This window comes from Cyclopterus lumpus, chromosome 21 (assembly GCF_009769545.1).
Source record: "Cyclopterus lumpus isolate fCycLum1 chromosome 21, fCycLum1.pri, whole genome shotgun sequence".
NCBI classification, from domain to species: domain Eukaryota; kingdom Metazoa; phylum Chordata; class Actinopteri; order Perciformes; family Cyclopteridae; genus Cyclopterus; species Cyclopterus lumpus.
Window position 1 is genome coordinate 10,203,466 of NC_046986.1, and position 25,763 is coordinate 10,229,228.

The 25,763-nt window shown below is 42.5% G+C and overlaps 1 protein-coding gene across 5 annotated transcripts; it reads left to right on the forward strand.

The window, feature by feature from the left end:
- Positions 1–1,943: 1,943 nt before the first annotated feature.
- On the forward strand, positions 1,944–24,037 carry LOC117750224 (disintegrin and metalloproteinase domain-containing protein 23). 5 transcript variants are annotated; one of them, XR_004611782.1, is made up of 27 exons: positions 1,981–2,336; positions 2,987–3,237; positions 3,715–3,791; positions 7,340–7,403; positions 8,395–8,477; positions 8,614–8,677; positions 9,041–9,113; positions 9,605–9,678; positions 9,872–9,937; positions 10,130–10,198; positions 11,156–11,322; positions 12,140–12,224; positions 12,314–12,401; positions 13,510–13,561; positions 14,920–15,019; positions 15,105–15,176; positions 15,268–15,354; positions 15,480–15,560; positions 15,675–15,725; positions 15,834–15,897; positions 16,031–16,136; positions 17,582–17,701; positions 17,864–18,032; positions 18,740–18,851; positions 19,284–19,374; positions 20,194–20,284; positions 22,186–22,202. XR_004611782.1 is itself a non-coding variant. In XM_034561321.1 (26 exons), the coding sequence occupies exons 1-26, from the start codon at positions 2,261–2,263 to the stop codon at positions 22,229–22,231; spliced, it is 2,352 nt and encodes a 783-aa protein (XP_034417212.1). In that variant the 5' UTR covers positions 1,944–2,260; the 3' UTR covers positions 22,232–24,037. The 5 variants fall into 5 exon arrangements, 4 of the variants coding, with proteins under 4 accessions (XP_034417212.1, XP_034417211.1, XP_034417213.1 ...); XM_034561321.1 differs by lacking the exon at positions 19,284–19,374 and having other exon boundaries at positions 1,944–2,336; positions 3,023–3,237; positions 22,186–24,037; XM_034561320.1 differs by lacking the exon at positions 19,284–19,374 and having other exon boundaries at positions 1,946–2,336; positions 22,186–24,031.
- The last annotated feature ends 1,726 nt before the right edge of the window (positions 24,038–25,763 follow it).

A 25,763-nucleotide genomic window follows, 5' to 3' on the forward strand; every position in this document is an offset into this window, starting at 1 on the left:
CTTTTGTAGAAGAGATGTCTTTTTCTATTACATTTGTCAAATGTAATAGAAACACGTGTTTTCCAACTGATGCAGGTTGAACTCAGAAAGACTTCATGTGGACTCTGCTGCTTACGCATTCCTTTTTGTTTCATCCGACAGCCTTGTTTCAGTTGTCTCAATATCAAGTGACCCAAAATGACCAACTCATCCCTCATTCCATTCAGCCCCGAGGGAGGAGCTGTCACATCCTCCAAGAGCCCCGTGTGTCTGAGATCTGCATAGCCCAATAAAACCTAAAAGTCAGGCCGTGCACTCGTTATAGTTCAAGGCCCATGTCACAGTCTTTCTTGATGATTTTATGCGAGCCATTGGCTTAGCCATTGGCTCAGCCATTGTCATGTTGATAGCCACGTGGAGGCAATCCCTGTAATGGGACATGTTATATTCTTATGAGGATTTTATATTCTTATATAAGGAAATAGTGCAAACTATCAAAGCTTGCAATGTGTGACTCGTGGTTCATGCAGCAGCTGCCCAACTGCATCCTCTTTCCTGTCGTTGAATAACAATCAAAAGGATAATGTTACTCTCCAAAGGGAGAACTGGCAGGATGTTTTTAACTACATATCCCCCCACAAGTTGTTTCACACTATATGCCCAAGACAGAATGTTTCCGATACACGTCCCCCACACCCAATACACATCCTTTCACCATTTGTTCACTCGATAGAACTCTTTGTGACTTTACCTCTAGAGGTCTCACTTCCACAGACTCCTTGTGACTAACTGAGGGTTCTTGCAAGAATACATTATTTAAAAGATAAATTCTGGATTACGATATTCGTCATTTCAGCTTAAAAAGACACAAGGTAATTTTCCACCACATCCCTAAATCAATGTACATGCTCTGAATTTGAAATGTAGCGCCTTTAAAGAAGCAATCAACATCACTTAACCAAAAATCATTTATGCTTTAGTGTCTCAACAAACTGGACTTGGATCCACACATCTCACATTTCCTTTTACGTTTACTTGTTCGACTGTGTCACTAAAACACTGTCTACCCATGTGGTAGAGATACATCAAACATGCATGGTGCCTAAAGTTTGTATGGGCCCCTACTAATGGATTTTATTAATAGAAAATGTTGACTTTGGGAAAGCACTATCCAGTGTTTCCTTTTCTACTATGTCATTGTAGTTGTATTATTTTATTAAGGTAAGTTCTTCCATCATAAGATGACTATGCAATTATGTACTAAGAGTGGCAACTACATTTGCTTGTGTACTAAGGTACAAGTTTGAGGTTATTGCATTTGATTATTTTACTTGATTCGACTTTATGCCTCAACACATTTATTTCAGAGGGGAATATTGTACTTTAGACTCCACTATACATTTAAAAAGAAAAGCTATTAGTTACTTTTACTTTGCATATCAGGATTTTACATACAAAAAATATGATCAGCTTCAACAATATGAGACAATAGTATAGGTTAAACAACTCCACAACAGTATATAAAGTGGTCAAGTTTGCTTTATCAACCATAAATATTCAAATGTGACTATACAAATACATATATCAGTTATTAAATTAGCCAAAAATTGCCACTTTTCTTTATATTATTATGTATATCTAACTGCTAAAACCTTTGTGTTTCTACTTTAGTTAAATTCCGAATACAGTAATAATATTGTGAAATTGTTCAACATTTGAGGAGGGGACCATTTAGACGCGTGCAATTAAAGAAGTGGCGACATGCTTATATCCTCCACTAAAACATACACGTGTATTACATGTTAGGCTACAACAATAACCAAGACATTAAGCCATACCATTTTAAATGCTGCCTGTCTCGTATTCATAACACAGATACTTAGTGTGTGGTCACGTGGGAGCGGGTCATTTCCTGTTTTGTTTCTGCTCGATGGGATTTTACAGCCATGCCTTCGAGGTCACCTGCACAGGCTTCCTGGTCCAGGAAGGAGGGAGGAAGGAAACCTCGCTGCTCACCGAGGAGGAGCCTGCTGGTCGACTTCCAGTAGCTGCCTGGCCACCGCCTTCTTTCTGCTCACCCCCTCCCTCCCTCCCTCGCTCTCTCCTCCTCACCCTCCTCCTCCTCCTCCTCAGCCGCTACTGCAGCAGCAAGCCGCCCGGTGCCTCCTGGATTAATGAAGAAAGCCCCCCTGCACGGCACGTCCCCCGGCACGATGGGCCGCGAGCTATACACTGCGTTGACGTGTTGATATTGAGATATTTCAGTTATCAAATATGAATCATGCATTTGATATTTCTGGCCACTTTGCTCGTGAGCATCCTTTCGCCTTGGCTTCATCTATCACTAGCGTCATCCGGTATGTATCGCAATAGCCTGCTGGCTTTTTTGTCACTTTCCTCTAATTAGATACAGCTTTCACTTTCTGTGTTGGGCTCAACAATCATTTCTGGTTATGTACTGCAGGTGCAAATCATCGTGCCCCCACCCCCCCCCCCCCCCCCCCACCCCTCTCCCCTAAAAAAATGATATTTGATTTAATATGCGGCGTCTTCTGCGTGATGGTGCATGATGCAGACCACAGCATCTTTTGTTCAGCTTATAAAGAAATAGTGCTCTTGATTATGTATGAGTATCATATTTGAATTAACTGTTGCTGGGACTCTTTTACTTCATGTGCATGATATTACATGCTATTGTTATCAGAGGCAATTTGGATTTATATTGCATAATAACACTGCAAGTATCTTTCTGGTGCAGAGTTTTTCACTTTGGCAATACGCATACCTAAAGTACCTTTCAATGAAATTAAGCTATTTATATTATGTATTATAAATCAGCCATATGTGGTTGTCAGTCTAAGACAGCATGTAACCAATCATTCCGAACTGTGTCCAGAAGAAACGCAATAAAGCCGTGGCCACTTGCCTCAGTGTTATCAATGCGTTTCATGAATTAAGGATCACAGCTGGCTGTGTGTGTGTGTGTGTGTGTGTATGTGTGTGTCAGGTTTTTCATGTCTGAGCGGTGGCAATTGTCTTGCAGGTTCTCAAGTATGGGACAAGGTTGAGGGGGACGCAGTGCCAGCCCTGCTGAAGCAACAGGAAACTGCAGCACCTGCTACAGAAAACACAACACACCATGCAGTAGAGCATGTGATCACCTACCCCTCGCGGTTAATATACTACCTAAACGAGGACTCGGAGAGTACCTACCATGACCTGGACACCCGGGTCAAGGACCAAGCCACAGAGGGGCAGGTAAGCCATCATCGAGGCAGGATGGGTGAGGGGAGATTAATACTGGGATGTGGTGAGAAGTTACTTCCTAAAAATAGCTTTGTGATCAATTGCAGCAAGGTGTAGTCACATAATAGCATGCTGTGTGGACAAGGCGTTAAAGTTTTAAATCCATATTCTCGTATTAGACCTAATGTCATTTTACTGCACAGTGTCTGACAAAGCAAAGACACCCATCCCATGCAGCACATTAGCAGCTGCTTTGTGCATTTAAGAGCTGGAGTGATGCCAGAGCGACCATGTTGAAGGAAGCTATTCTTCCAGTAGACCCACTGTGTATTACCATCTGCCATTTATCTGCCACATCTGTAATCTTTGCACTGTGCTGTAGACCAGAGGATATTGAAGGTGGACTCTGGAGAATTTAGGTTCGTCAAAAGCTATAATCTTATACTTTTCTTGCACCATCTGTAGTCACAAGTCTTTTCTACCTTACAGGCAGTCCACCTCGCCCAAGCCAGTTTCCAGTTAGAGGCCTTTGGCACCCGATTTGCTCTGGATCTATCATTGAACACGTAAGTCCTTCTCATCCTATCTAACTACAGTAGTTCATGTAAGCTAAAACAATATATTTTAGTTCCAGGGGCTACTTCCTCTGTTTACAAGATTGTGAAATGATCCATTACCCGAATCTTTACAAAGGTGTTGGGAAGTGCAAAGTTGGCACAACTCAGAGTCACAATTAGCCATATTTACGGGAAGTATACCACGGGGAAATAACCCAACATTTCTCCTTTAATCATAACAAACCTATAGACTTGTGGTTGAACCTCCAGTGTGAGTGAGTAGTCTGTCTCTCACAAAAAGATCTGCTGTGAAGATCATGTTGACAGTATGTGCAGATGGTTGAAATTAGCAGAACATCGGTATTTCTTATTCATCCGGGGGTTAAAGAGAAGCTGTGGAAACTTTCCTGCCACAACAGAGCCACACTGACACTCCCTATGGATATTATAGAAAATACTGTAGTATACTATTACAAAACATTAAATGAAAGCATTAAAAGGAAGCTGTGATATAGGGTTTTATTTATTAATGCAGGGCTCTTAAGTTGAACAAACTAAAACGTTGGCAGAATGTAAACTGAATGTGCACGTTAGCTCTATTAAGTAGGAAATGTTATTGGATATTGCTAAAACATCATCAACTAGAACAATGACCAGAAATTGCAACATACTGACTGTGAGCAAGCAATATGTGTCATAGCTGACACTAAATTGACAACCAATGTGATTCCCATCTGTAGATGACTGTTGTTTGTAAATTATATGTTATTTTATATGTCAGATCAGTGATTAATGCAGCGTCAGTCGACCCCATAATGTAATCAGGGAAACTGTAATTGAATAGGTCAGCGCATTAGTTTCCAGAATACCTAGTTTCCAGAGAGCTAAAAGCAATGTTGATTCAGCTGCCAGACTACAGACAGACTGTTTAAGACAAGGGTTTGGAAAACCAAAGTCTGTGTCTTTAATGGGGCTTAATTGGTTTGCATCAAAATCAGCACAGAGACAGTTAGTCTGTGTTCTGTGATCACTGTCCCATTCGGAGACACGATGCTCTGGACACTCAATGATATTGATTTGCTGCCTTCGCAAAGTAACCGGTCTGCATGCGTGAAGGCTTAATGCACGTGTGTACAAGGACTTTAAAATGTTGATTGGATTCCAAGTCCCTTGATGTGATTTAAAGCTAGATTATGTCATAAAATATTGTAACGTTATGTTGTCTGCATTGCAGAGTGCTGTTAGATGTTAAGACTTAAACATTTGGATTGCTGGTATTCAGTCTCTAGATACATAAAAAATTAATGTCATCACTGTATCAAAAAATAAAACTATTTTAACTAATAGTGGAACGCTTGGTGTTCATGCTCTGGATGCTATCTTTTTCTAAGTGTGAGCATCATTTCAGTGCCACTGTAGAATCCTACAAAGTGCAGACTTCAGCAGTTATCTGCAGTGAATACTGTGTGTTTTATTGTGCAACTGTACAAGGTCAGATAATATAGGAGAGGCTCCACGAATTATGAATTTGGCTTTGAGTTGATACTCATGTATCAGGTAGGTCAATGGGAGAGTCATCCTCAATATTCAATGCCTGTCTCTTTCTCCCATCTGTTCTAAATTGAATATATTCAGTAAGGTTTTGTGGAAAAGAAAAGAAGCAGAGGTGAAAATATCGCCACACATATGTGTTTTGTGTATATTGTTTGCAGCATACGTTAAGTAGCATAGAGACAGACACAGGAGGAATTGCACTCTTGCCCTGTCATTCCCATCTCAAACAACCACACGTCACATTTCTAGAGATGTTGTCCTGTACGTTATCCTCATTCAGGAAACACCACATGATACGGCAGCAGCTCAGAGACTGGAGAGCGTGACCTTGATTCCTGGCGCTGTGCTTGTACCGTAGGTTGTCTGTGAGATACATGAGCTAACTTCAGTGTGTGCCTTTTTTATGTGAGAACAGGGGTTTGAATTCTGCTTGGTGTTGTATCTGCGACGGTACTGATCTAAATATAGATAGGTCTGCAACCTGCCAATGGGTGCTACTTTATCTGCAAATCTCTTACTGTACCTCGGACTGCAACAGAGAAGATATTTTTCTCAGTTGAAACAAAATCCCATGTTGATAGAATGAAAAGTGAATATATGAGGAGAAAAGTGAATAGATTGAGTGCTGCTTGTTGAGAGCATCTCTATTTATTTAGACTCATTATTTCCATGTGTTAGAGGTGGGAACAGTACTGACGAGTGTCACTACAGGATTTAGAGCTGCATTTGATCTGGCGCCAGGCGCGAGAACCTCCCGCAGTTCCTTCAGTCCTCCCTCTCTGCTTCGGCCAATGTCTCGCTTCCCAGATGCTGCTGCTGCTGCTGTATTGTGAACTGAGAGACCTCAGGGCAGGACTCCCTTCTCAAGAGCCCCACACACTTTCACAGCTCTCTCACACACACCCATACAAACACAGTGCCTTTACCCCTCCACGCGCTGCAGTTCTGTCCTCACACACAGACACACACCCATACAAACACAGTGCCTTTACCCCTCCATGCGCTGCAGTGGTGTACTCCCTCTCACGCACACACACGCCCATACAAACACCACTTCTCGAAGCGTAGCCCACTCTCCTCGCCCTGCCTCATCTGTCACGCTATTAATAGACCCTCACTCAGGAATCTCTCTCATGCCTGGACTCTCCTCTCATAAGGGTGCACTTCCTGCTCTTGTGTCGCTGAGCATCACTCAAACATGTCACACTGCTGGTGTGACAAAACTAGATTAATCACTTCCATCTTTTGTTCTTTTCTTTTTGTTCTCCTCGGCTGCAACGCCACTACACGCCTGTGTAGAGTAGGATGTTTTTTTTTTTTTATTTGCAAGGTTACGAGGGAAAAAAAGCGCCATTGTGGCAGAAATTGTAGTCTCTTGAAGTCAGCTATCAGCTAACAGATTGAGTGTGGGAAATGGTGAGGGACGCTGACTCAGATAGCGGGAACTGCCAGGAGGACCGTTGTGTTCAAGGTGAAGTCGAGGCCTTGCAATCATTCATCACATTAGGCGTCATTGGCAGCTTTCAGACAACTCAACTTGTTTCTGTTCCTGTTATGTGTGCTGTTTCTCCACCAGTGATCTAATTTTTAAAGATTTGAGGAGGAACCTTGTTCTGTAGATGATCTCTGTAGTGTCGTGATGATTTTTATTTTAATCCTCTGGTTCTCTATGATAACCTAAGGCCACTTTGAAAACATTATTGTGTAGATCATGTGACTCTTGTTGTGACAGTATTTATTGGAGTTAATGCGTCATAGTTCTTACTGAGGGGAGGCAACATTTAACATATCCGCTGCACTTTTGAGATGCTATGGGTGTGTTTGTGTAGGCACAGTGGCGATGAGTGTTCTTGTTTAAACGTCAACCAAAGCACTACTCACTTCTTGTTGAAAACCACAATGTGTGAGTCAGAGAACTCAAAGGCAGAGAGACTCTATTTGTGTTTTTTTTGTATTGCATCACATCTGTCAACCTTAATCAAGTGCAATTTCTATTTTTACAGTGACTTGCTGTCTTCAGATTACGTTGAGATCCACTATGAGGCGGGCAAACCTATTTTGTCAAAGGTAACGTCTTCGTGAGCTGTGACTAAAATGTTACAGCACACACCTGCTCAGTGTTCTGTGTTTTCTACTGCTGCTGTTTTTATTTTGTCACGCATATTGTCGGTAAAGCAAAAAAGCATAAATATGCTTTGTCTCAACTTTAGGAAATAGACTTTGAACCAAAAGGCAGGAACAGATGTGAGTGTTGATTTCATGTAAATCAGTTTGTTTCCCAGCTTTTATCATCAAGCCTTCTGCAAATTCTTAGTCTGCAATCTTCTTTTGCAGACTAGTAAAAAGAACAAAATGTACAGGAAGAAGAGATGGGTTGATCGATATAAAGAAAGACAGACAGATAGACAGACGGACAGACAGATAGGTAGGTAGGTGGATTAAAATGTGAAAGTACATGATTTTCATGGATGAAAAGAAAAGAGGAGATAAAGAGAGGAGGGAGAAAACATGTTGGGAATGAGAGCTGGTTCCGGCTGCTGCTGCTGCTGCTGCTGCTGCTGCTGCTGCTGCTGCTGCTGCTGCTGATTCAGGCACAGGGCTGGGCATACTGTAGCTGAATCAGCAGGGTTTTGCTCTCCTGCAGCCTCCTGCTGGAGCTCTGGTCACATGACGAGGGAGAGAAAGCCCTCTGCAGTATCAGTGCAGCGTGGGATGGGTGAAGAGAGAGAGAGAGAGAGAAGCAGAGAGGGGAGTGAATGTCCTCTGCTCACCCTGGATCTGACAGCTGAGTCACAAACAGTGCCAGGACCCATCTTGCAATGTTTTAACTTCACATCTCAACAGGCAAAGACCCCCTGCTGAAATGCTTTGCGAATGCACCAAATCGGCATCTGTGAGACCAGCTGTTACCTCCTCGGAGACGTTAGAAAATTCACGATAATTAAGTGAAAAATACGACACGTTCACCATGTAGTGGTGAATCCGAGTCCTCTTTTGTCAGTGTATGCACATTCCTGTGTGTTGTGATGCGAGTAATGCTGTGTCTTCTCCCCCTCAGGGCGGTGAGCACTGTTACTACCACGGTCAGGTGAGAGGGAACGATAACTCCCATGTGGCCTTATCTACCTGCAACGGGCTGCAGTAAGTGAACAGCAGAATTGTGTGTAATCATTGCCGTGTTCAGAATAATTCTGGATACACTCATCTCTGCTCCTCAGCTCCTATTGACTCAGTATCGACTGCCTTCTCTCTCTTTTCTACTCTCTTTGCTCGGCAGTGGGATGTTTGACGATGGACTCTATGTGTATCTAATTGAGCCCTTACAACAGACTCATTCAATCGTAAGTTATTCCTGTCGCAGGCAACCAAAATATGTATCACACAAAGGTTTTGACCCGCTCACCTCCACCTCACATGCACAAACACCCTCTGCTCTTTTTTAGACTTTCAGCTGAGCATAACCTAATCACTCATTACTCATTAGTACATTAGCTTTAGGTCTGGTATACTCAATTTGTAGATTGTTTAAAGGTATTTGTATATGTTAATTTCAGTATCAGGCTGTATTACAAGTGGTGAGTTGTATCTCATTTGTATCTGCTGGCTGTAGCTTCATATTCATATTCAACAGACAAACTCAAGGGTGGTATCAATCTTCTCGTCTCACTCTTGGCTGTGAACGCTTGTTTGCCTCACCCATGCAGGATACAGCTGCAAGGCCTCACAAACTAAGAAGAACAGCCTCCCTTCGGTGGAACAATGATTCCGAGGAACAGGGTGAGTGCTTTCCTCACTGTGCCCTCCAACATTTCACCTCTGATCATCGCCACACCTCTTTTGACTCTGGCGTTATCTTCCCCGTATGTGTGTTCACCACAAAGCACACCCGTATGGCCACAAGAAATTATTCCTTTTTACTTATAGAGCTTTAATATAAGACAATTTCAGAAAGGGGAAACGCTTGAGCAAATAACAGGAATGGATTTAATAACGTTAGTGATGGATGTCAAACTTTACTTTCATATTTTCACAAAGCATGACATGTTGTGTTGCGACCACTTCTACCATTTTGCCAAGTTGTGCGGGTTTACTCTAATTTAACTGAGTACTTAATGGGGAATTCAGGGAAACCATTTGGGATTTTTCTGGGAGGAAAAACCAACTCAGAAAGCCATAACCCTGTGGGCTAAACTCACAAAGGAGGTATACACAACCCAGTTGTAAATATGTGAGTTGAAGTGTCACTATTTCCTTATGTGTGTTCATAGTTGAGGAGGAGGAGGAGCAGCTCTTCTCAGAGCTGGATGACTTGTCCTGGCTGAAGCGCAGGAAAAAGCGAGCAGTACGTTTCTGATCTCACCGCTCTAAAAAGCAATGCAACAAAACATTAGTTCTCCCACCCTTGAATTGTTATCCAATGAATTTCATAACTTTGCATCAGATAGTGTGGTCAATGTCAAATGCGTGGTCTTAATGGGACTATACAGAAAACAATCACCTTCCTGATAATTGCTGGTGTTTTTTTTATTTTGCAGATGCCTCGCAGTGTATTTGAGGAGATGAAGTATTTGGAGATCATGATTGTTAGTGATCACAGTATGGTATGTAACTGGTAGTTTCTCATACATATTAAAAAAATAACTCATTAATGTTTCAGACCTACTCTGCCCCCCCCCCCCCCCCCCCCCCTACACACACAAGAGGGAGCAGTGAATTTAGCATAATATACTGAGTGAGCACCATCAAATCACTGCAGCTTATTTATATGTGTACTTGTTCCCTTCTGCCTGCAGTATAAACGACACAAGACCAAGCAGCACACAAGGAATTTTGCCAAGTCGGTGGTGAATTTTGTGGATGCTGTGAGTAACCTGTTTAGTTACTGTTGTTTAGTTAAGTGCGACACGACACATACGACACGAATATGGTGAACATAGTAACTGTAGTAGCTGTGCTGGAAGAAGGACTCATACATTTAACATAAATAACAATAGCAATACCACTCTGTTACAAGTCAAAGTCTGACATATCAGATTTCCCTTTGGAAAATTACAAAAGTATTAACTGCTAAATGTACTGAAAGTATTTTTTTTAATTATTTGCACAATTCCAACAATAAAATAAAAATCACAACAGAGATAAATGAACATCACAGTGCAGGAAGAGACAAAAAGGCAACTGGGCTTATTTGAAGCCTCCACCTATATAATATTTAAAACAAACATACAAACATATATATATTAAAGTACTAGTTGGGCAGAATGGTCCCATTGGGAGAATTATTGGAATATTATTGCTGATGATGCGTTAACCCTTGGGCCTAAGTAGTATTTCAATGTCGCAGCTGGTGGAGGTGGAGCACATTTGTTGTTTGAGTACAGCAGAATATAAAATTTCACCCATGATGAGGTAGCCTCGATGTCGCATAAGTACAACACTCCGGCATTGAAACAATGGTAACTGCCAAATATGTCAGTGTGAACATATTGATGTATTACCCAGTACAGCTAAAGTCCTCCTCATGTGTCATAATGGAGTACATCGCTGTATACCCCAGTCGGCCCCATCGTTGTCTTATTGTTAGTCCTTGTGGTATTGTGCGGGTGTTTGCACTCGTCATGTGTAATAACACTCCCCTGTTCCTCCTTTTCCCCAGTGTGCTGCATCCCCTCATCTGTCCTCCTCAGACAGTACAGATTCAAATTCACACCCAGTGTTGTTCTCCTCTCCCTGTGCTGTTGCTGCTTTCTTTCTCTGCCTCTCGCTCTCTCTCTATGCCTTTCTTTATTCCTCCCATTCACTGCGCGCTTCAATGGCAGATCTTCAAAGAGCAACTCCATACACGAGTGGTGCTCGTTGCTGTGGAGATCTGGACTGACAAGGATCAGATCCCCATCAGTGTGAGGCCGCTGGAGATGCTGCGGGATTTCTCCAAGTACCGGCAGCAAAGCATCAAGCACCATGCCGACGCTGTGCACCTCTTCTCGTAAGTTCTTCATTTAAATATAATATGTTTGCATCACCCTTTGGTGCGCCTTCTTTATTGGGCGACTGTGGGTCAGTGGTTAGCAGGTCCGTCTTTCAATCAGGGGGGTTGGCGATTCAATCTCCGCCCTAGTCGATGTGTCCTTGAGCAAGACACTTAACCCTGAATTGCTCCCTGTAGCTGTGTCTACGGTGTATGAATGTAACATGAGTGTAGGTCGCTTTGGATATAAGCGTCAGCTAAATTAAATGTAATGTATTAATTTCAATTTTAAGACAAGATTTAAGCTTTATTTGCAATAATCTTCTTTAAATTTCCAGCTTTTTCTTCAATTTTCCACGTGCTATTTAATTAAAGGTATTTAATTAAAGGTACATGTAAACTTACAATTGGATACTTTACATTTATCTGTAATCAGAATCAGAACTGTTTATTGCCAAGCATGTTTCACATAGAAGGAATTTGTCATGGCGGGTGGTGCATAACATTAGACAATAACATTTAACAATCAACAACAATCAAAGAAATAGAGACACATTTGTAATAATGGACATGTATTTAGTTTGAATATAAAGATTCGAACATTGAGATGATTTCAATGCAGCCTGGCCAAAGCTTTGGCTTCTTGTCTACATTATATTCTCTCTGTATGTCTTTGTAAATTCATGGTATTAAAATAGCATTGTGTCTTCAGGAGTGAATATTTACATAAAGTATTGGGTGAAAGTAAAGTAAAATAAAGTATTGGAATGTGATGTTTTTTTCTTCTACTTGTATCTGTTGTTCATGTCTGCCTCTTTCTTTCATCATCTTGTAGAAATGTGACCTTCCACTATCGCAGAAGCAGCGCGGCATACTTTGGAGGCATGTGTTCTGGGAGCCGAGGAGTAGGGGTCAATGAGGTCAGATTTGCTGTCTCACAGTGAGCATCACTCTGCATCACAGAGAGTGACTGCAGGTGAATAATCCCTGCTCTGTGTTGTGTCCACAGTACGGCACCAGCTGGTCCATGGCAGGGTCTCTATCCCAGAGCCTGGCTCAGAACCTGGGTATCCAGTGGGACCCAGCCTCCAGGAGAAGTATACATGATACACATGTTGTTATCTCTCAGTTAATGTAAATGAAGGGCATGCTATTCAGAGACAAAATCTCAATGTTCAGATCACTGAAATTACAGGAAACATATTTAGCTATTACCCCTAGTTGTATTTAACCATGCAGATAGTTGTAGGTTTATTGTAAGTTTATTTTGGACAAAACTGTCCAACATAATGTACTGTAGTTTGCTGATGTTTTGAGATAGAAATGGACTAAGATTACGACTGTTCTTTTCTCAAAGTTCTCAATAAAACTGTCTACCGAGTAGTCTGTGGTTCACCCTGATTAATCCGAGACATAGGAATGTGCTTTGAGGATCAGAAATTAAATTATCCTTCCATTGCATTGGCATGGCAGCTTAAATCTGAAAACGTTAGCTAATAAACCATAACTGTTGGCAAGGGTAGAAACCTATGGGAAAAAGTAGCATAATATATTGTTTCGTGTTAATTGATGTGTCCAATAAGTACGCAAATGGCCTGCATGTAAGGCAGTACTTAAAACAAATGTCTACATGACAAAAGTGGGTTTTTCTCAGATTTAATCTTTAGAAACCTAAATTTGTTTAGATGCATTTAAAACAGGAGTTAGTAACTACAGGACAAACACATGCCTTTTGACTGGACCAAACTGTCTCTCGTCAACTCTTACATGAGCCAGATGAGGCAGATGGAGAGACGCACTGATTTTCTTTGCAAAAGTGGTGCAAAAGTAGACTTTCAGTCAGGCTCGAAGTAGATGATTTATGCCATTAGTTTTAAGATCACAGTGCCTAATGAGGCAGAGTCAGAATAGAACAGCTGCCATGTTTGAAGCTCAACCATCAGAGAGATTATTTTTATGGTCCCGAAACTGGCCAAACTTGAGAGGAGATTGTGAGCATGACGGGGAAAAATAGAATTATTCAGCTGGATATCAGGTTCTAAATCCACTGATTATTTCTCACTGAGATGATAAAGTATAAATCATGTTCGCATATTGTGTTTAAATGCTTGTCTTGAAAACCTTGCAAGTGTGTCTATTTCTGCCAGAGCATCCATCTCACTCTCTGCTTCTGTGGTTTTTCTGTCCTCTCTTTCCTGTTTGCAGAGGAATGTGGTTGTGTTGACTCATGGACTGGCTGCATAATGGAGGACACTGGGTAATGTCCGACATACCCCTGAGACACACACACACACACACACCCACACACACCCCCACACACACACACACACACACTAGAGAGGGACAATTACAGATGCTTATTTATGTTCACCGAAAGGTGTAATTACCGCTCTGGGAGTGTGAGAATTAATGCAGAACTGGTAGATAAATGTTCTGTTTTGACCTTACTGATTATTCAGAATCTCTGTTCACTGTCAAACCTTTTGTTTTACACAATTCCTAACCAACCATTTAGTCAGTTAAAGAATAAACTGATCAGTGCATGTTAATACCAGGTATACATGTGGTCAGCATGCTTCTATCAACTACTGTTATGTGATGAAAGTGACAAGGGGCACATTCTACAAGTAACCTGTTCCCGGTCCTTGTACATGAAGGCATTTCATTGCTGCTTTTTTTAAATCATAGGAATTCATTGTGTTGTGTTTTCATCTGCTCCCATTGCCATATTTATTTTATTTCCTGTGCTTTGCTGAATCAGGGACACGGTGCATCAACATTTCAAGATAGCAGTTGTGTAAATTAATGGACACATTTTATATCATTTTAATGTAAAGTGATCCATGCGCTGAACTTGTTCTCAAGATATTCTGACAGTACTGTCACAGGATATCTGCAGGTTTAAAAAAGTCCTAAATAAGTCTTGAATAATTTAATTTAATTAAAAGAAGTTTAAATTATATTTTCTTTAAGATATGTTCTCTCCTGTTTTAGGCAGTAATGTTAGTTCACAAATGTATCTGATTGCTGGCTGTCAGGAGATGTTATGCACCTATTAAGTACAAATGTGATTGTTTCAACGGTAGACTGTGCAATAATCTTTTTTTGTGGAGTTCACAAAAAGGCTTTATCACAGACTGTCCCTACCGTTAGCTACAGCGGGAAGCTCGTCGTTTCATAATGGGAAAGTTTTAAGTAAAAACTTCCTGGTCCAAGTTACATTAATTCAATAATTATGTTAGTTGGAATGGGAAATATAATGTTCTGTAATAATTACAGGACATTTCGTTCCCACTGGTTTTAAAGACGGCAGGATTGGGACAGGTAATGAATTCTATGTGGAACTGAAAAGGTCTCAAAAAGTCTCACACTAAACCCTCATCAGTGTGAATACTTTGTGAACATGTACAGTGAACATTAATCTATAGCAGTGTCAGAAGTCATTAATAAATAGCTTTAAACAGGTAACCTGTGTGTGTGTGCAAAAGATACTTTAACTTGGAAAGCTGCTCATCACACACACGGCACCCGACAGCATGTTGAACCGTGCTTCCATCATGATTGGTCGGCACTTACAGTTCTGGTTAATTATCACCGGGTATTCTCTCTCTTCAGGGTCCAACACCCACGGAGATTCTCCAAATGCAGCATCTCAGACTACAAGGAGTTCCTTTTGAAAGGTGGAGGCTCGTGTCTGTTTAACAGGCCAACCAAGGTCAGACTCTCACAACTCTGCCCCCCGACTGCCATGAATCACACGTCTGCCCCGCCCTTTACACTCGCCTGTCTTCTTCTGTTAGCTATTCGAGGCCACAGAATGCGGTAATGGATTTGTGGAGGTGGGAGAGGAGTGCGACTGCGGAGCGAGAGCGGTACGTGTCTTTTTTACTCCAGGACGTCGGGTCTGTTTGTTGTCGTCTGTTTGTTCAGATGGATGAAGCTCTTTCCCCCGTTTATTTTCAGGAGTGCTACAAGGAATGTTGCAAGAAGTGCTCCCTCGCCAACGGGGCCCACTGCAGTGATGGCCCGTGCTGCAATAACACATGTCTGGTAGGAGTTTGGTCTTTTCCATTTTTTTCTTCTTCTTCTTTTTTTTTCTTCTTTTTTTTACAGTTTTACAGCACAACATATTTATTTGTACCTCTGACTTGTATCTCCTCTCCTTTTCTTGTCAGTTTTATCCACGAGGTTTCAGTTGCCGCTATGCTGTGAACGACTGTGATATCTCAGAGACCTGCTCTGGAGACTCTGGACAGGTGTCCTTGTGTTCAACTGTTACAGTTGTTTTTGGTTTCTAAATGCTCATTCTTTCAACATTTAATATCATGTGCATGGTTAAAAAGAAGTGTTGTTTTGTGACTTGTTTGCAGTGCCCTCCCAATCTTCATAAACAAGATGGTTACCTCTGCCAGGTAAACCAGGTAGGCACCGGGTGACATCAGAAATGAAGCACTCCTGCATCAGAATAGCAGTTTGGGGAGCAGCTGACTGAGAATGTATTTACGATCCTGTTATTTCTCCTTCTGAAGGGACGCTGCTACAGCGGAGAGTGCAAGACCAGAGAAAACCAGTGTAAATACATCTGGGGGTCAAGTAAGATGAACATTCCTTACGCATTAGCTCGTAATAGTGAAGTGTCAGAATATCATCATACAGAAATACTGCATGGAAAGGAGACTCACTGTAGTCAGTGCTGTGCAGGTCATGCCTCTTCTCTTTACCTCAGAGGCTGGAGGTTCTGAGAAGTTCTGCTATGAGAAGCTGAACACAGAAGGCACAGAGAAGGGCAACTGTGGAAAAGATGGAGACAAATGGATCCAGTGTAGCAAACAGTGAGTTTCAAGACAAATTAGAGTAATCAGTAACAGCATGACGGTACTTTATATTTATATTTGTTTTTTCCTTATTTTCTTTTATTACTGACATCAAAGGAGGTTAATGATGTTTTTGAAGGCAACCAATAGAAGGCAACAGAGAGCACACTGTGCTGTTTTGCAGCCTTCTCAATATCACTGCATCTTTCCTTTAGCTTGCAAGCTCAGCACATTTGACTTTTTGCAACCGTTTTTTATTCATTTGCAGTATTGTGTTTTGGCAGAGAGGCTCTCTAAATACATCCATTTGGAAATGCAGGGCCACTTTTCAACATAAGATGATTTTCACAACTGACAACAAATATAAAAGAATACTTCCATCCATCCATCCATTTTCAATACCGCTTATCCTCATTAGGGTCGCGGGGGCACTGGAGCCTATCCCAGCTGACATAGGGCGAAGGCAGGGGACACCCTGGACAGGCCGCCAGTCCATCGAGGGCACATGTAGGGACATACAACCATTCACTCTCACACCTATGGGCAATTTAGAGATCAATTAACCTGCAGCATGTCTTTGGACTGTGGGAGGAAGCCGGAGAGCCCGGAGAGAACCCACGCTGCCACTGGGAGAACATGCAAACTCCACACAGAAGGACCGCTCCGACCGGGAATTGAACCCGCGGCCCTCTTGCTGTGAGGGGACAGTGCTAGCCACTACACCACCGTGCAGCCCTAAAAGAATACTTCACCATTGAAATAACTATTTGCATATCAATTACTCCACATGTTACTTCACATTCTTAAAGTACACTTTGTTTTGCTCTCATGCCACCGCAATGAACGGAGAACCCGAAAATGGAGTAAATCCTTGATGAATTGAAGTACCGGTAAATGGAGGACAGGTTAACAACAGCAAAACTCTATCGACACATCAACTCATCCGTTTACAAACCTTGCTACAACTCCTGCAGTATAATCCAGATTTCATTTATCCAGTGTCATGCTGGTGTTTCAGGTTCACTGTGAGTCCGTGCATGATAGTGCATGGTAGTGGCGGAAGAGTTCAATTTTGAATTCATCAAGGATTTAATTAGTTTTGGGATATTTAGTTCACCGTGGAGTCGAGGTAACACGGTGTGAGTAATTGATTTACAAATGGTAATTTTAAGGGTCAAGCATTCTTTTAATAGCTTACCGTGAGGAGACTGTTGTTGTCAAGACTCGTCTTGTAACCAAAATGTCGGCTCATGCTTTCCGTATGTCGTGACCTTGAGCGAGACTGAACCTCAAGCTGCTCCCTGTGCGCTTTACAGCAACCCACTTATCCTAAACTGCTTAGGATGGGTTAACTATGTGGAATAAAGTTAACGTTTTTAGAACAAGGAAGACCTGACAAGGCAAAATGTATATTAAGTGGACGATTGGCATCTGCAAAGACTTCTCTCTGTTGTATTTTTCAGTGATGTGTTCTGTGGTTACCTTTTGTGTACCAACATCGGCCGCAACCCACGCATCGGCATGATGAAAGGAGACATCACCTTAGCCTCCTTCAACCCTCAAGGCAGACTGGTAGACTGCAGGTAAATCCATGTATACTACCAGATATTACGAGCTGATATAACATTTCACTGTCGTCCGCAGTCCCATTCTTCTGGTTTAATCTTCCATGTATGAGCTTTCGCTCCCTCCCCCTCTTTCCGTATCTTTCTCCCCCTTTCCGTCCCTCACACCTCTCTTCACAGTGGCGGCCATGTCCTTTTGGATGATGAGACTGATTTAGGCTACGTGGAGGATGGGACTCCGTGTGGCCCGTCAATGATGTGCCTTGACCACAAGTGTCTGCCAATCCAGTCACTCAATATGAGCACCTGCCCTAGTGGACCTAATGGACAGGTGTGCTCTGCCCATGGGGTGAGTCCTGCTGTACACTGACACACCATTTACGCTTTGCTCTCTGAGGTATTGCAAGGCTTCACTTCATCATATAAATCTTAGACTGGTCCTTCAAGCAAACTGGACAAATGCAGCCCACTCGCTGTAAGGTAACTGTTTTTTATTGTTGTGTCCAGGGAACCAACATGGACTGTAATACCAGCACCCTGCCACTGGCACACTTACATGAAATGTAGTCATCGATAATATATGATGATAATATTAATAATAAACAGTTTGAGCCATTGTTATTGTAATTAGTAACACGTGTGCTATTCCTTTTATAAAGTCAAGGTGTCCGCTGTGAGTAAGGCCTATTGGGTTCCAGTACATTGTGGTTCATCCAGCCATTGTTGTGTAATTCAATCAATTAGATTAAGTTCTGCCTGTAGACTGTCTCTGCTGTTGTTTGCATAATTATATCAGTCTAAATGAAGCAGCAGACATGGCTTAAAATGCCATTGTAGAGCTATAATATAATTAATCTCATCTGGATCAGTTTCCAGAAATGTGTCTTTATCTTTATCAACTTTTTACAGTGTAGTAAGTGTTTATGTGGGAGCTTTTGTTAACTGTGGATGAAAAATCCAGATGGTTCCCAAATAGCATCCCAGTGTGTCAGCAACTTTATTTACAGCTCGTACGTTTCCCTCGTCACCTCATCTATTTTTGTCTGATCTGTACAGGTGTGCAACAATGAAGCCACATGCACCTGTGACACCACCTGGGCGGGGACAGACTGTAGCATGCCTGACCCGCCTAAAGAGCCTGAGGCCACTCAGGACGAAGGACCCAAGGGTCGGTTTCCACCTCTTTCAACCTCTGCTGTCCGATAGAATGAATAACACACACGTTTATGTACACTGATTTGATTTAGCCACGTTTTACGCTGACTTATAAACTGTATATACGTTGTTGTCATTGTCAGTCACACTGTTAGATCGGAGTCAGCATACAGTTTCACAGGTGTACTCGGGTCTAAAAGATTTTCAATGTAAGATGGCGACTGCAGGAGAATAAAACAACAGTGTTACATTTGTTATGTTTTTAGAAGATGAAATGAACACACAGTTCAAGTTGTACACCTGACACAGGGGGGACGGGCGAGGTGGTTAAGGGGGTGGAAAGCGTCACAGAGGGAACCGTGTCACTTCATCCATGACTCTGAAGCAGACGCCTGCTGTTTGTTTTTGACTAGGTGGTAATAATGCTCCTTTTCCCTCTGCACAGTGAGCGTGGCCACTAACAGGCTGATAGGGGCAGTAGCAGGGACCATTCTGGCCCTGGGGGTGATTTTTGGAGGCACAGGGTGGGGAATAGAGTAAGCATCTTTAACCCTTTCACAGCTCTTCCTCTCATAGTGGTGCCTCAGTGTGCGGGCGGTCTCGTGAGCCGGCCTGAGCCCGTATGTGCGTCCCGGTGGCTTTGTGTTTTCTTGTGTGTTGGTGATGACCATATACTTGTCATGTGATTGGATGTATTCAGTGTTGTGTGATTGATTGATGGACTCCTCCTCCTCCTCCTCCTCCCCTTCCTACTCCTCTTCTGCCACCTCCTGTTGTTCCCCATTACTACAAGCCTCTTTCTTCAGCCTCCCTCTTCTTCCCTTTTGTCCCTTTTCTTTCTCTAATTCTTAGTCGTAATGTGGTTGCTCCTGTGATCCTCTCCTTTCTGGGGCATGTGGGGCATTTAGGTGGAAAACAGTCCTGAGAAATATCCAGTTAGTGACCTGGCTTGTCAGTCAGTGGTAGGCTGTGTGGTGACTGGGACACTTAAAACATTTCTACTGCTCATACTGCAGACCACATATACACATCACCTGTCAATCTGTGTTTGATTATACCTTCATAGTGATGGATACCCAGGGTCTAGTCTTCTGCACAACCTAAATGGACAAACCACTGATAATCACTACCTCAGCTGACACCAGATACATGTAAAGATTCTCAGGGCCTCTACTTCATTATCCACATGTTACACACTAAAGGGGGCATGCAAACTCAGATTCAGTCATTTTACTGTACAAGTACTTATGGTTATGTTTTCTGTTCCATGTGAAATCGTCATTGTATAGTTACATGTTATTTATACAGTAAGTGAGTATAGAAACTCATGTCTTTTTCCCCATAACCCTTTACAGGTCCTAGTGCCACCAATCTAATAATAGGCTCCATCGCCGGAGCCATCCTTGTGGCTGCCATAGTGCTGGGGGGGACTGGATGGGGCTTTAAGTAAGCAACACGCCGCATGCCTCTCCTGCTGTAACTCTAGCATCCCTGCTGCTTCTAGACATCAGGGTTTGAGGTCCTACTACAGAATATGGACCCCAGTGTGGACAATACACAAACACATGCTTAACACATATCTAAACTGCTCAACTCCATCCGGTGTGCAGTCCTTTTAGAGAGGAGTTTTTAGAGAGGAGGATGCGTGGATGGATGTGTAAAGGGTGATTTGGAGAGACACTGGGCTCCATGTGGAGCTCGTCTGTTGATCTGTAGCAGAACCTCAAACTGATCGGACGGGCAGAGCTTACGCTTGACATGCATGTTAAGTCCTGATAACAGAGGGGAAACAATACGTTTAAAAGCTTAATAATACTTTTTTTAAACGTGTGTATGCTTGTATTGATAAGTTGAAATCTTTCTCCCCTCTGAAATCCAAAGATAGGTCTCTAATATCTCTGTGTAACCAGTAAATGTACTTTATTCTACAATAGATAAATAAGTTAAGTCTACTGCTAAATAGCCTGCTGTCTCGAGCGACAGGGGTGTTACACATTTTAAGTTAAATAGGCCTAAAAAATAACTGAGAAATACAACACTGCTGCCACCGAAGCATGCCAGTTAGCAAAGCATCATGGTCTTCACCCAAACAAACACAAAAAGAAGGAAAGAAAAACAGCATAAGAAACATTTTTGCATGTTAACTTGTTGATTTGGAGGAGGTCAGTTCATTGCACAAAGGCTGAGCCAAACCCAGATTGATTTGGTCCAGGGTTGTCATGCTCTCACCACCTCCGTGATCTTTTTCTCAGTCCGTTACTGTTTGAGGGTGAGACTTTAAATGGAATGGTGAGAGCGACAGAGAGACAGAGACAGAAGCCAGGACCCTTTTTGTTGGCCGCAGCCTTTGTGCCATGGCTGGCCACACCCACCTAAGATGGCCAGGCTCCGCCCTAGAGCAGAGCAGGACTCTCGGACCCCGCCCACACCAGCTGCCATTGCTGCCTGCTTCACAGACCTGGTACAGACACGGCGCATTGCACTGCATGAACCACGCACATCAATAGTGCCACTTTCAACTGGCCTACTATTGGAACAGGTGCATGACAGAGTGATAGAAGCCCCACAACAAGCCACAGTACGGGGAGGTTATGCATCACTCCTGTTGTCGTATTGTTGTTGTCCCACTGTTGTGGTAGTAGGTATTGTTGCTGCTGCTGCTGTGGTTGTTGTTTATGTGGTTGTCTCCTCTTTCCCTCTTCTATAGAATGTATTTTATGTTAGCTCTTTCCTCCCAGATTGTTATGTTTTGAGTGGAACTAATGTCTTTCCCATCAAAACTGGTAATAATGTCTCCTACACTTCTTCACCTTGTAAACTGATGTTGCACGCACAAGCCGGCCGGAAGTTGCCTGCAAGAGGGCAAAAGAGGACATTTATATTCATAGACCTTCAAAATGTATTCATTAGCTCATTTGAAACCGGGTGAAAGTTTTCATTTAAATCACTCTCCGATGCTCAGAAAATATGAAGACTTGAGTGGAATGGATCCTAAATAGAAATGGTCTTCATCATGTTTACCATACTGTCAATCATCATGAATTGGGATGTAAAGATTTATGAATATAAATACCTCCGACTGCCTCTTTACAGTCAAGGCCACACTGGCTCAACATGGACCAGCCTTTCATCCCTTCTTGGAAGTCCTCGAATAATTATACAACCATGGAGATCATTTTTTCTCTTGAATATAACAATAGCTAATGAATTGTTAGTGGCATTTTACTTACGAGTCTTTACTATTCTAAAGTGAGGATATGAGTGTGGTTGCTTGTCCAGGTTGCACTAGCTGTGTTACAGATGGAATTATAGCATACACTGACTCCTGTTTCTTGTCTCCATGTAAGAAATGTGAAGAAACGGCGATACGACCCCAACGCTTCCGCCATTTAACCCGAAGGAGAGACGGCAATCACAGATGGACTCCTTCAAGGCTCCCTTAGTTGGCTACCTGACAGCTGGACTGCACTTATTACTGCTGATCTTTGGCATTAGATTTACTTGAAAAAGACATAGTGGACATTTTAACAAATTCCATCGTAGGGACGTTAGAAATGCAGCCTTTTCAACTCCACCTCACCCATGTAACAAACCCCCAACCCCACCCTGATCTCTAGAGTGACAGAGCTCCTCTTCCATCCTTTAGTGCCAGTGCACAGGCGTTCAGGCGGAATCCACACCACTCTCTCACCTGGCATGATTATTCGCGCAAAAGCGTGCTGCTTGCTGGCCCCCTGGCATGAAGAGCCTTCTCTGCAGGGCTCTGCATGGCTACGAAAGCTATACCGCAAACACATACAAAGAAAAAAAAAAACTGAATTTTCTAATACAGGGGTAGCCTCGTTAAAAACCAAACCCAGTGGAAAGATGGTTGAAGCTCCTATAGTTCACGTTTTAGGGGCTGTAGATGATTAAGGAGGCTGCATGTGAGGACCCAGATGGGTAGTGCAGACCATCTAGTGAATGCACACACACACACACACACACACACACACACACACACACAATTGTACATACATGAAGAGTTCAGGTTTGGAATAACAGCATATTTTAAAATAACATCAATTCCTTATGTTTTTATTTTTTTTAATCTTAGCATGTTGTATAGCGGGTGTTTTTGGTAAATGTTCTTGACAAAAAATGGGATTTGGGCCAAAATTGTAATCGCACGCTGCACAGCTTCCTGCCATTGTCTGGCCTTTCGGTCAAAGGTAAAATTCAGCGGACAGAGTAGCTATGGTGGTCGAGGAGAAAGATGCATGTCAGTTCTAGAGGGATTCAGACTGATATCGCCTCAGATTAATGTCACAAGACACCCCTTCCCTCCCCCTCCCGGAGTATCTTCAACAGTGACTCAGAAGCCAAAGAACCAATCACCTGAACATATGGATGTTGTTGCACACAGAGCACTTTCCCCTCTGTCTGCATCCAGTGGTGCCTCTCCTACTGCTGAGGGCATAACGTCCGTCCATGCAGGCGTCCAGCCAGGTCTCACGTAACAGCCCTCATCAACACCCACTATACTGGCTTAACCTTTTGCTCTCATAAACTCTTAGCAGAAATCAACCGGTAACGCTGCATGCATTCACTATAGTGGGCTTATAATTCTATATGGGAGTCCCCAAAATCTGCAAGAAAAATATGCTACAAAAGATAGGTGCATGTGAACAACAAAAACATTTAACTTTTATTTACTATGCAAAGAGAGATATTGCACAAACGTATGGGTAAATTAATATCAACGTAGTCATGGAATTACAAAAACGTTCTGCTAATCAGCTAATCGTTTGTATTTGGCCACTCCTACGTCTGGTTTCACTTTGCTTCGTACTCAAACTATGAATGGACAAATAGAAAAAAAGAGTGAATTAATATTTCCAATGAAAAGCGAGAGAGCACCCTTTTACATTTGTGGACCTGAAAATAATTTTTGGTGTGTTTTTCATCCGGTCTGATATTTTTAATCTCACACATGCACACGCACGTACACAAACACACTGTATGGTGCCTGTACATATCGAGGCCTGAACAGTTTTCTTGTGCAGGGCTATTATTTCCAGTCCAGCTGATAGTTGGTGTGTTCCAGGTGCTGCCATAGCACTGGCATCGTTGTAATCCTCCATGTTACTCATCATCCGGTGTCCCTCTCTCACTGCATCATGTACATTTGGACGGATGAATAAACTACTGACAAATTTTATCTGAGCGTTTCTGTGTTTTCTCTGCTGAATCATCACTACTTGTTTTCATTTGATCTCTTTTAGTATCAAAGATACATGACTGAAAATTTAAGACGCCAACTCTATTTTTTGTTACATGTACACATTATGGATTATTGTAGGAAACAATGAAATATATACTAGACCGCTGCATATATTAAGGTGCTTCACATTGGTCTGAGTCAGTGTTATTACTTGAAGGCCTTTTAACAATCACATATTCACAAAACAAGTTATTAAAGTAATTTGACATTTTGGGAAATATAATTAGTCGGTTTCTTGCAGTGTTTGATGATGACATTGATATCGCTGTCCAACCAATCTCTTACAAAGATGACCCTGGGACCATAAGGGTGTACGGCCCCTTTATTAAGCTACAGCCAAGTGATCGTTAGCTGAGTTTAGTGAAAAATATTATTTGGCAAATAACTCTCTGTATACCAGTGTGGACATGGTGATATTAAGTGGTATTGATCCCAACATCAAACTTTCTGCAAAAAAATGGAATAGGGGATTTCTTAAAATGTCCAAATTAATCCATCCATTCGTCCATTATCCTCTGCTTATCCAGGGCCAGGTCATGGGGGCTGCAGGCATAGGGGCAGTGCATTACAGAAGACCTGCAATATTATCCAGCTCTTTCTGGGGGACGCAAGACATTTAGCAATATGGAATTACGCGATATGGAATTACGCAATATGGAATTACGCGATATGGGATTACGCGATATGGGATTACGCGATATGGGATTACGCGATATGGGATAACGCGATATGGGATTATGCGATATGGGATTATGTGATATGGGATTATGTGATATGGGATTATGTGATATGTAATCCCTCCAATGTGTTCTGTGTCTACCCTGGGGCCTCTTACCGGTTGTACTTCCGGTTGGATCTCTAAATTGAGGCGTCCAGGATGCAGAAAGATGGCCCCTTTCGTCATGATGAAGCAGCCGCTCTGCTCCGAGCTCCTTTCCGGATGTCTGATCTTGTCACCCTATCTCCAAAGATGAGCCCAGCTATCCTACGAAGGAAGCTTATTCCAGCCACTTGTATCTAATCTCATTATGTTGGTAACTCAGATAACAACCAGAGGGGCTGCTGAACTGCCTGACCATCTCCTGCTCCATTTTACCCTCACTAGTGAACCCTCTTGTGAGGCCTCTCTCCCAACCCAGAGGGCACAATCAATGGTTTTCCAGAAGAGAACAATGGCTTCAGACTTAGAGGTACTGACTCTAATCTCGACCACTTCACACTCTGCTGCAAACTGCCCCGCAAAAAGACACCGGATTTGGTGAAAAGGGACAACCCTGGCGAAGGAAACGCATTTGACTTTGTGGCAAGTATACAGACGCAGCTATCACTATTTAAGGCCCGGATTGCTTGTTGCAATTACCCCAATACACCTTTATTCCCACAGTACCCTCCGCAGGACTCCCTGGTGGACAAAAAGCCTTCTCCAAGTGCACAACACACATGCAAACTCCCATGACATCTCCAACCGACCTGCAACAGTAAAGAGCAAGTCCACTGTTCCAAGACATGCTCCTCCTGGATCTGAGCTTCGACAATCAGTCTCAGCCTCCTTTTCAGCACCCTACAATACACTTTCCCAGGGAGGCTGAGAAGTGTGCTACCCAGATAATTGGAGCGCACCCTCTGGTCACCCTATTTAAAAATGGGAACAACCATTCCAAT

Excerpts from the sequence above, each read along its gene's own strand:
- LOC117750224 (XM_034561320.1), top strand. The coding sequence starts at position 2,261 with ATGCATTTGATATTTCTGGCCACTTTGCTCGTGAGCATCCTTTCGCCT. Across the intron at positions 3,238-3,714 it reads ACCAAGCCACAGAGGGGCAG|GCAGTCCACCTCGCCCAAGC; the intron begins GTAAGCCATCAT and ends TCTACCTTACAG. Across the intron at positions 15,020-15,104 it reads TGTTTAACAGGCCAACCAAG|CTATTCGAGGCCACAGAATG; the intron begins GTCAGACTCTCA and ends TTCTTCTGTTAG.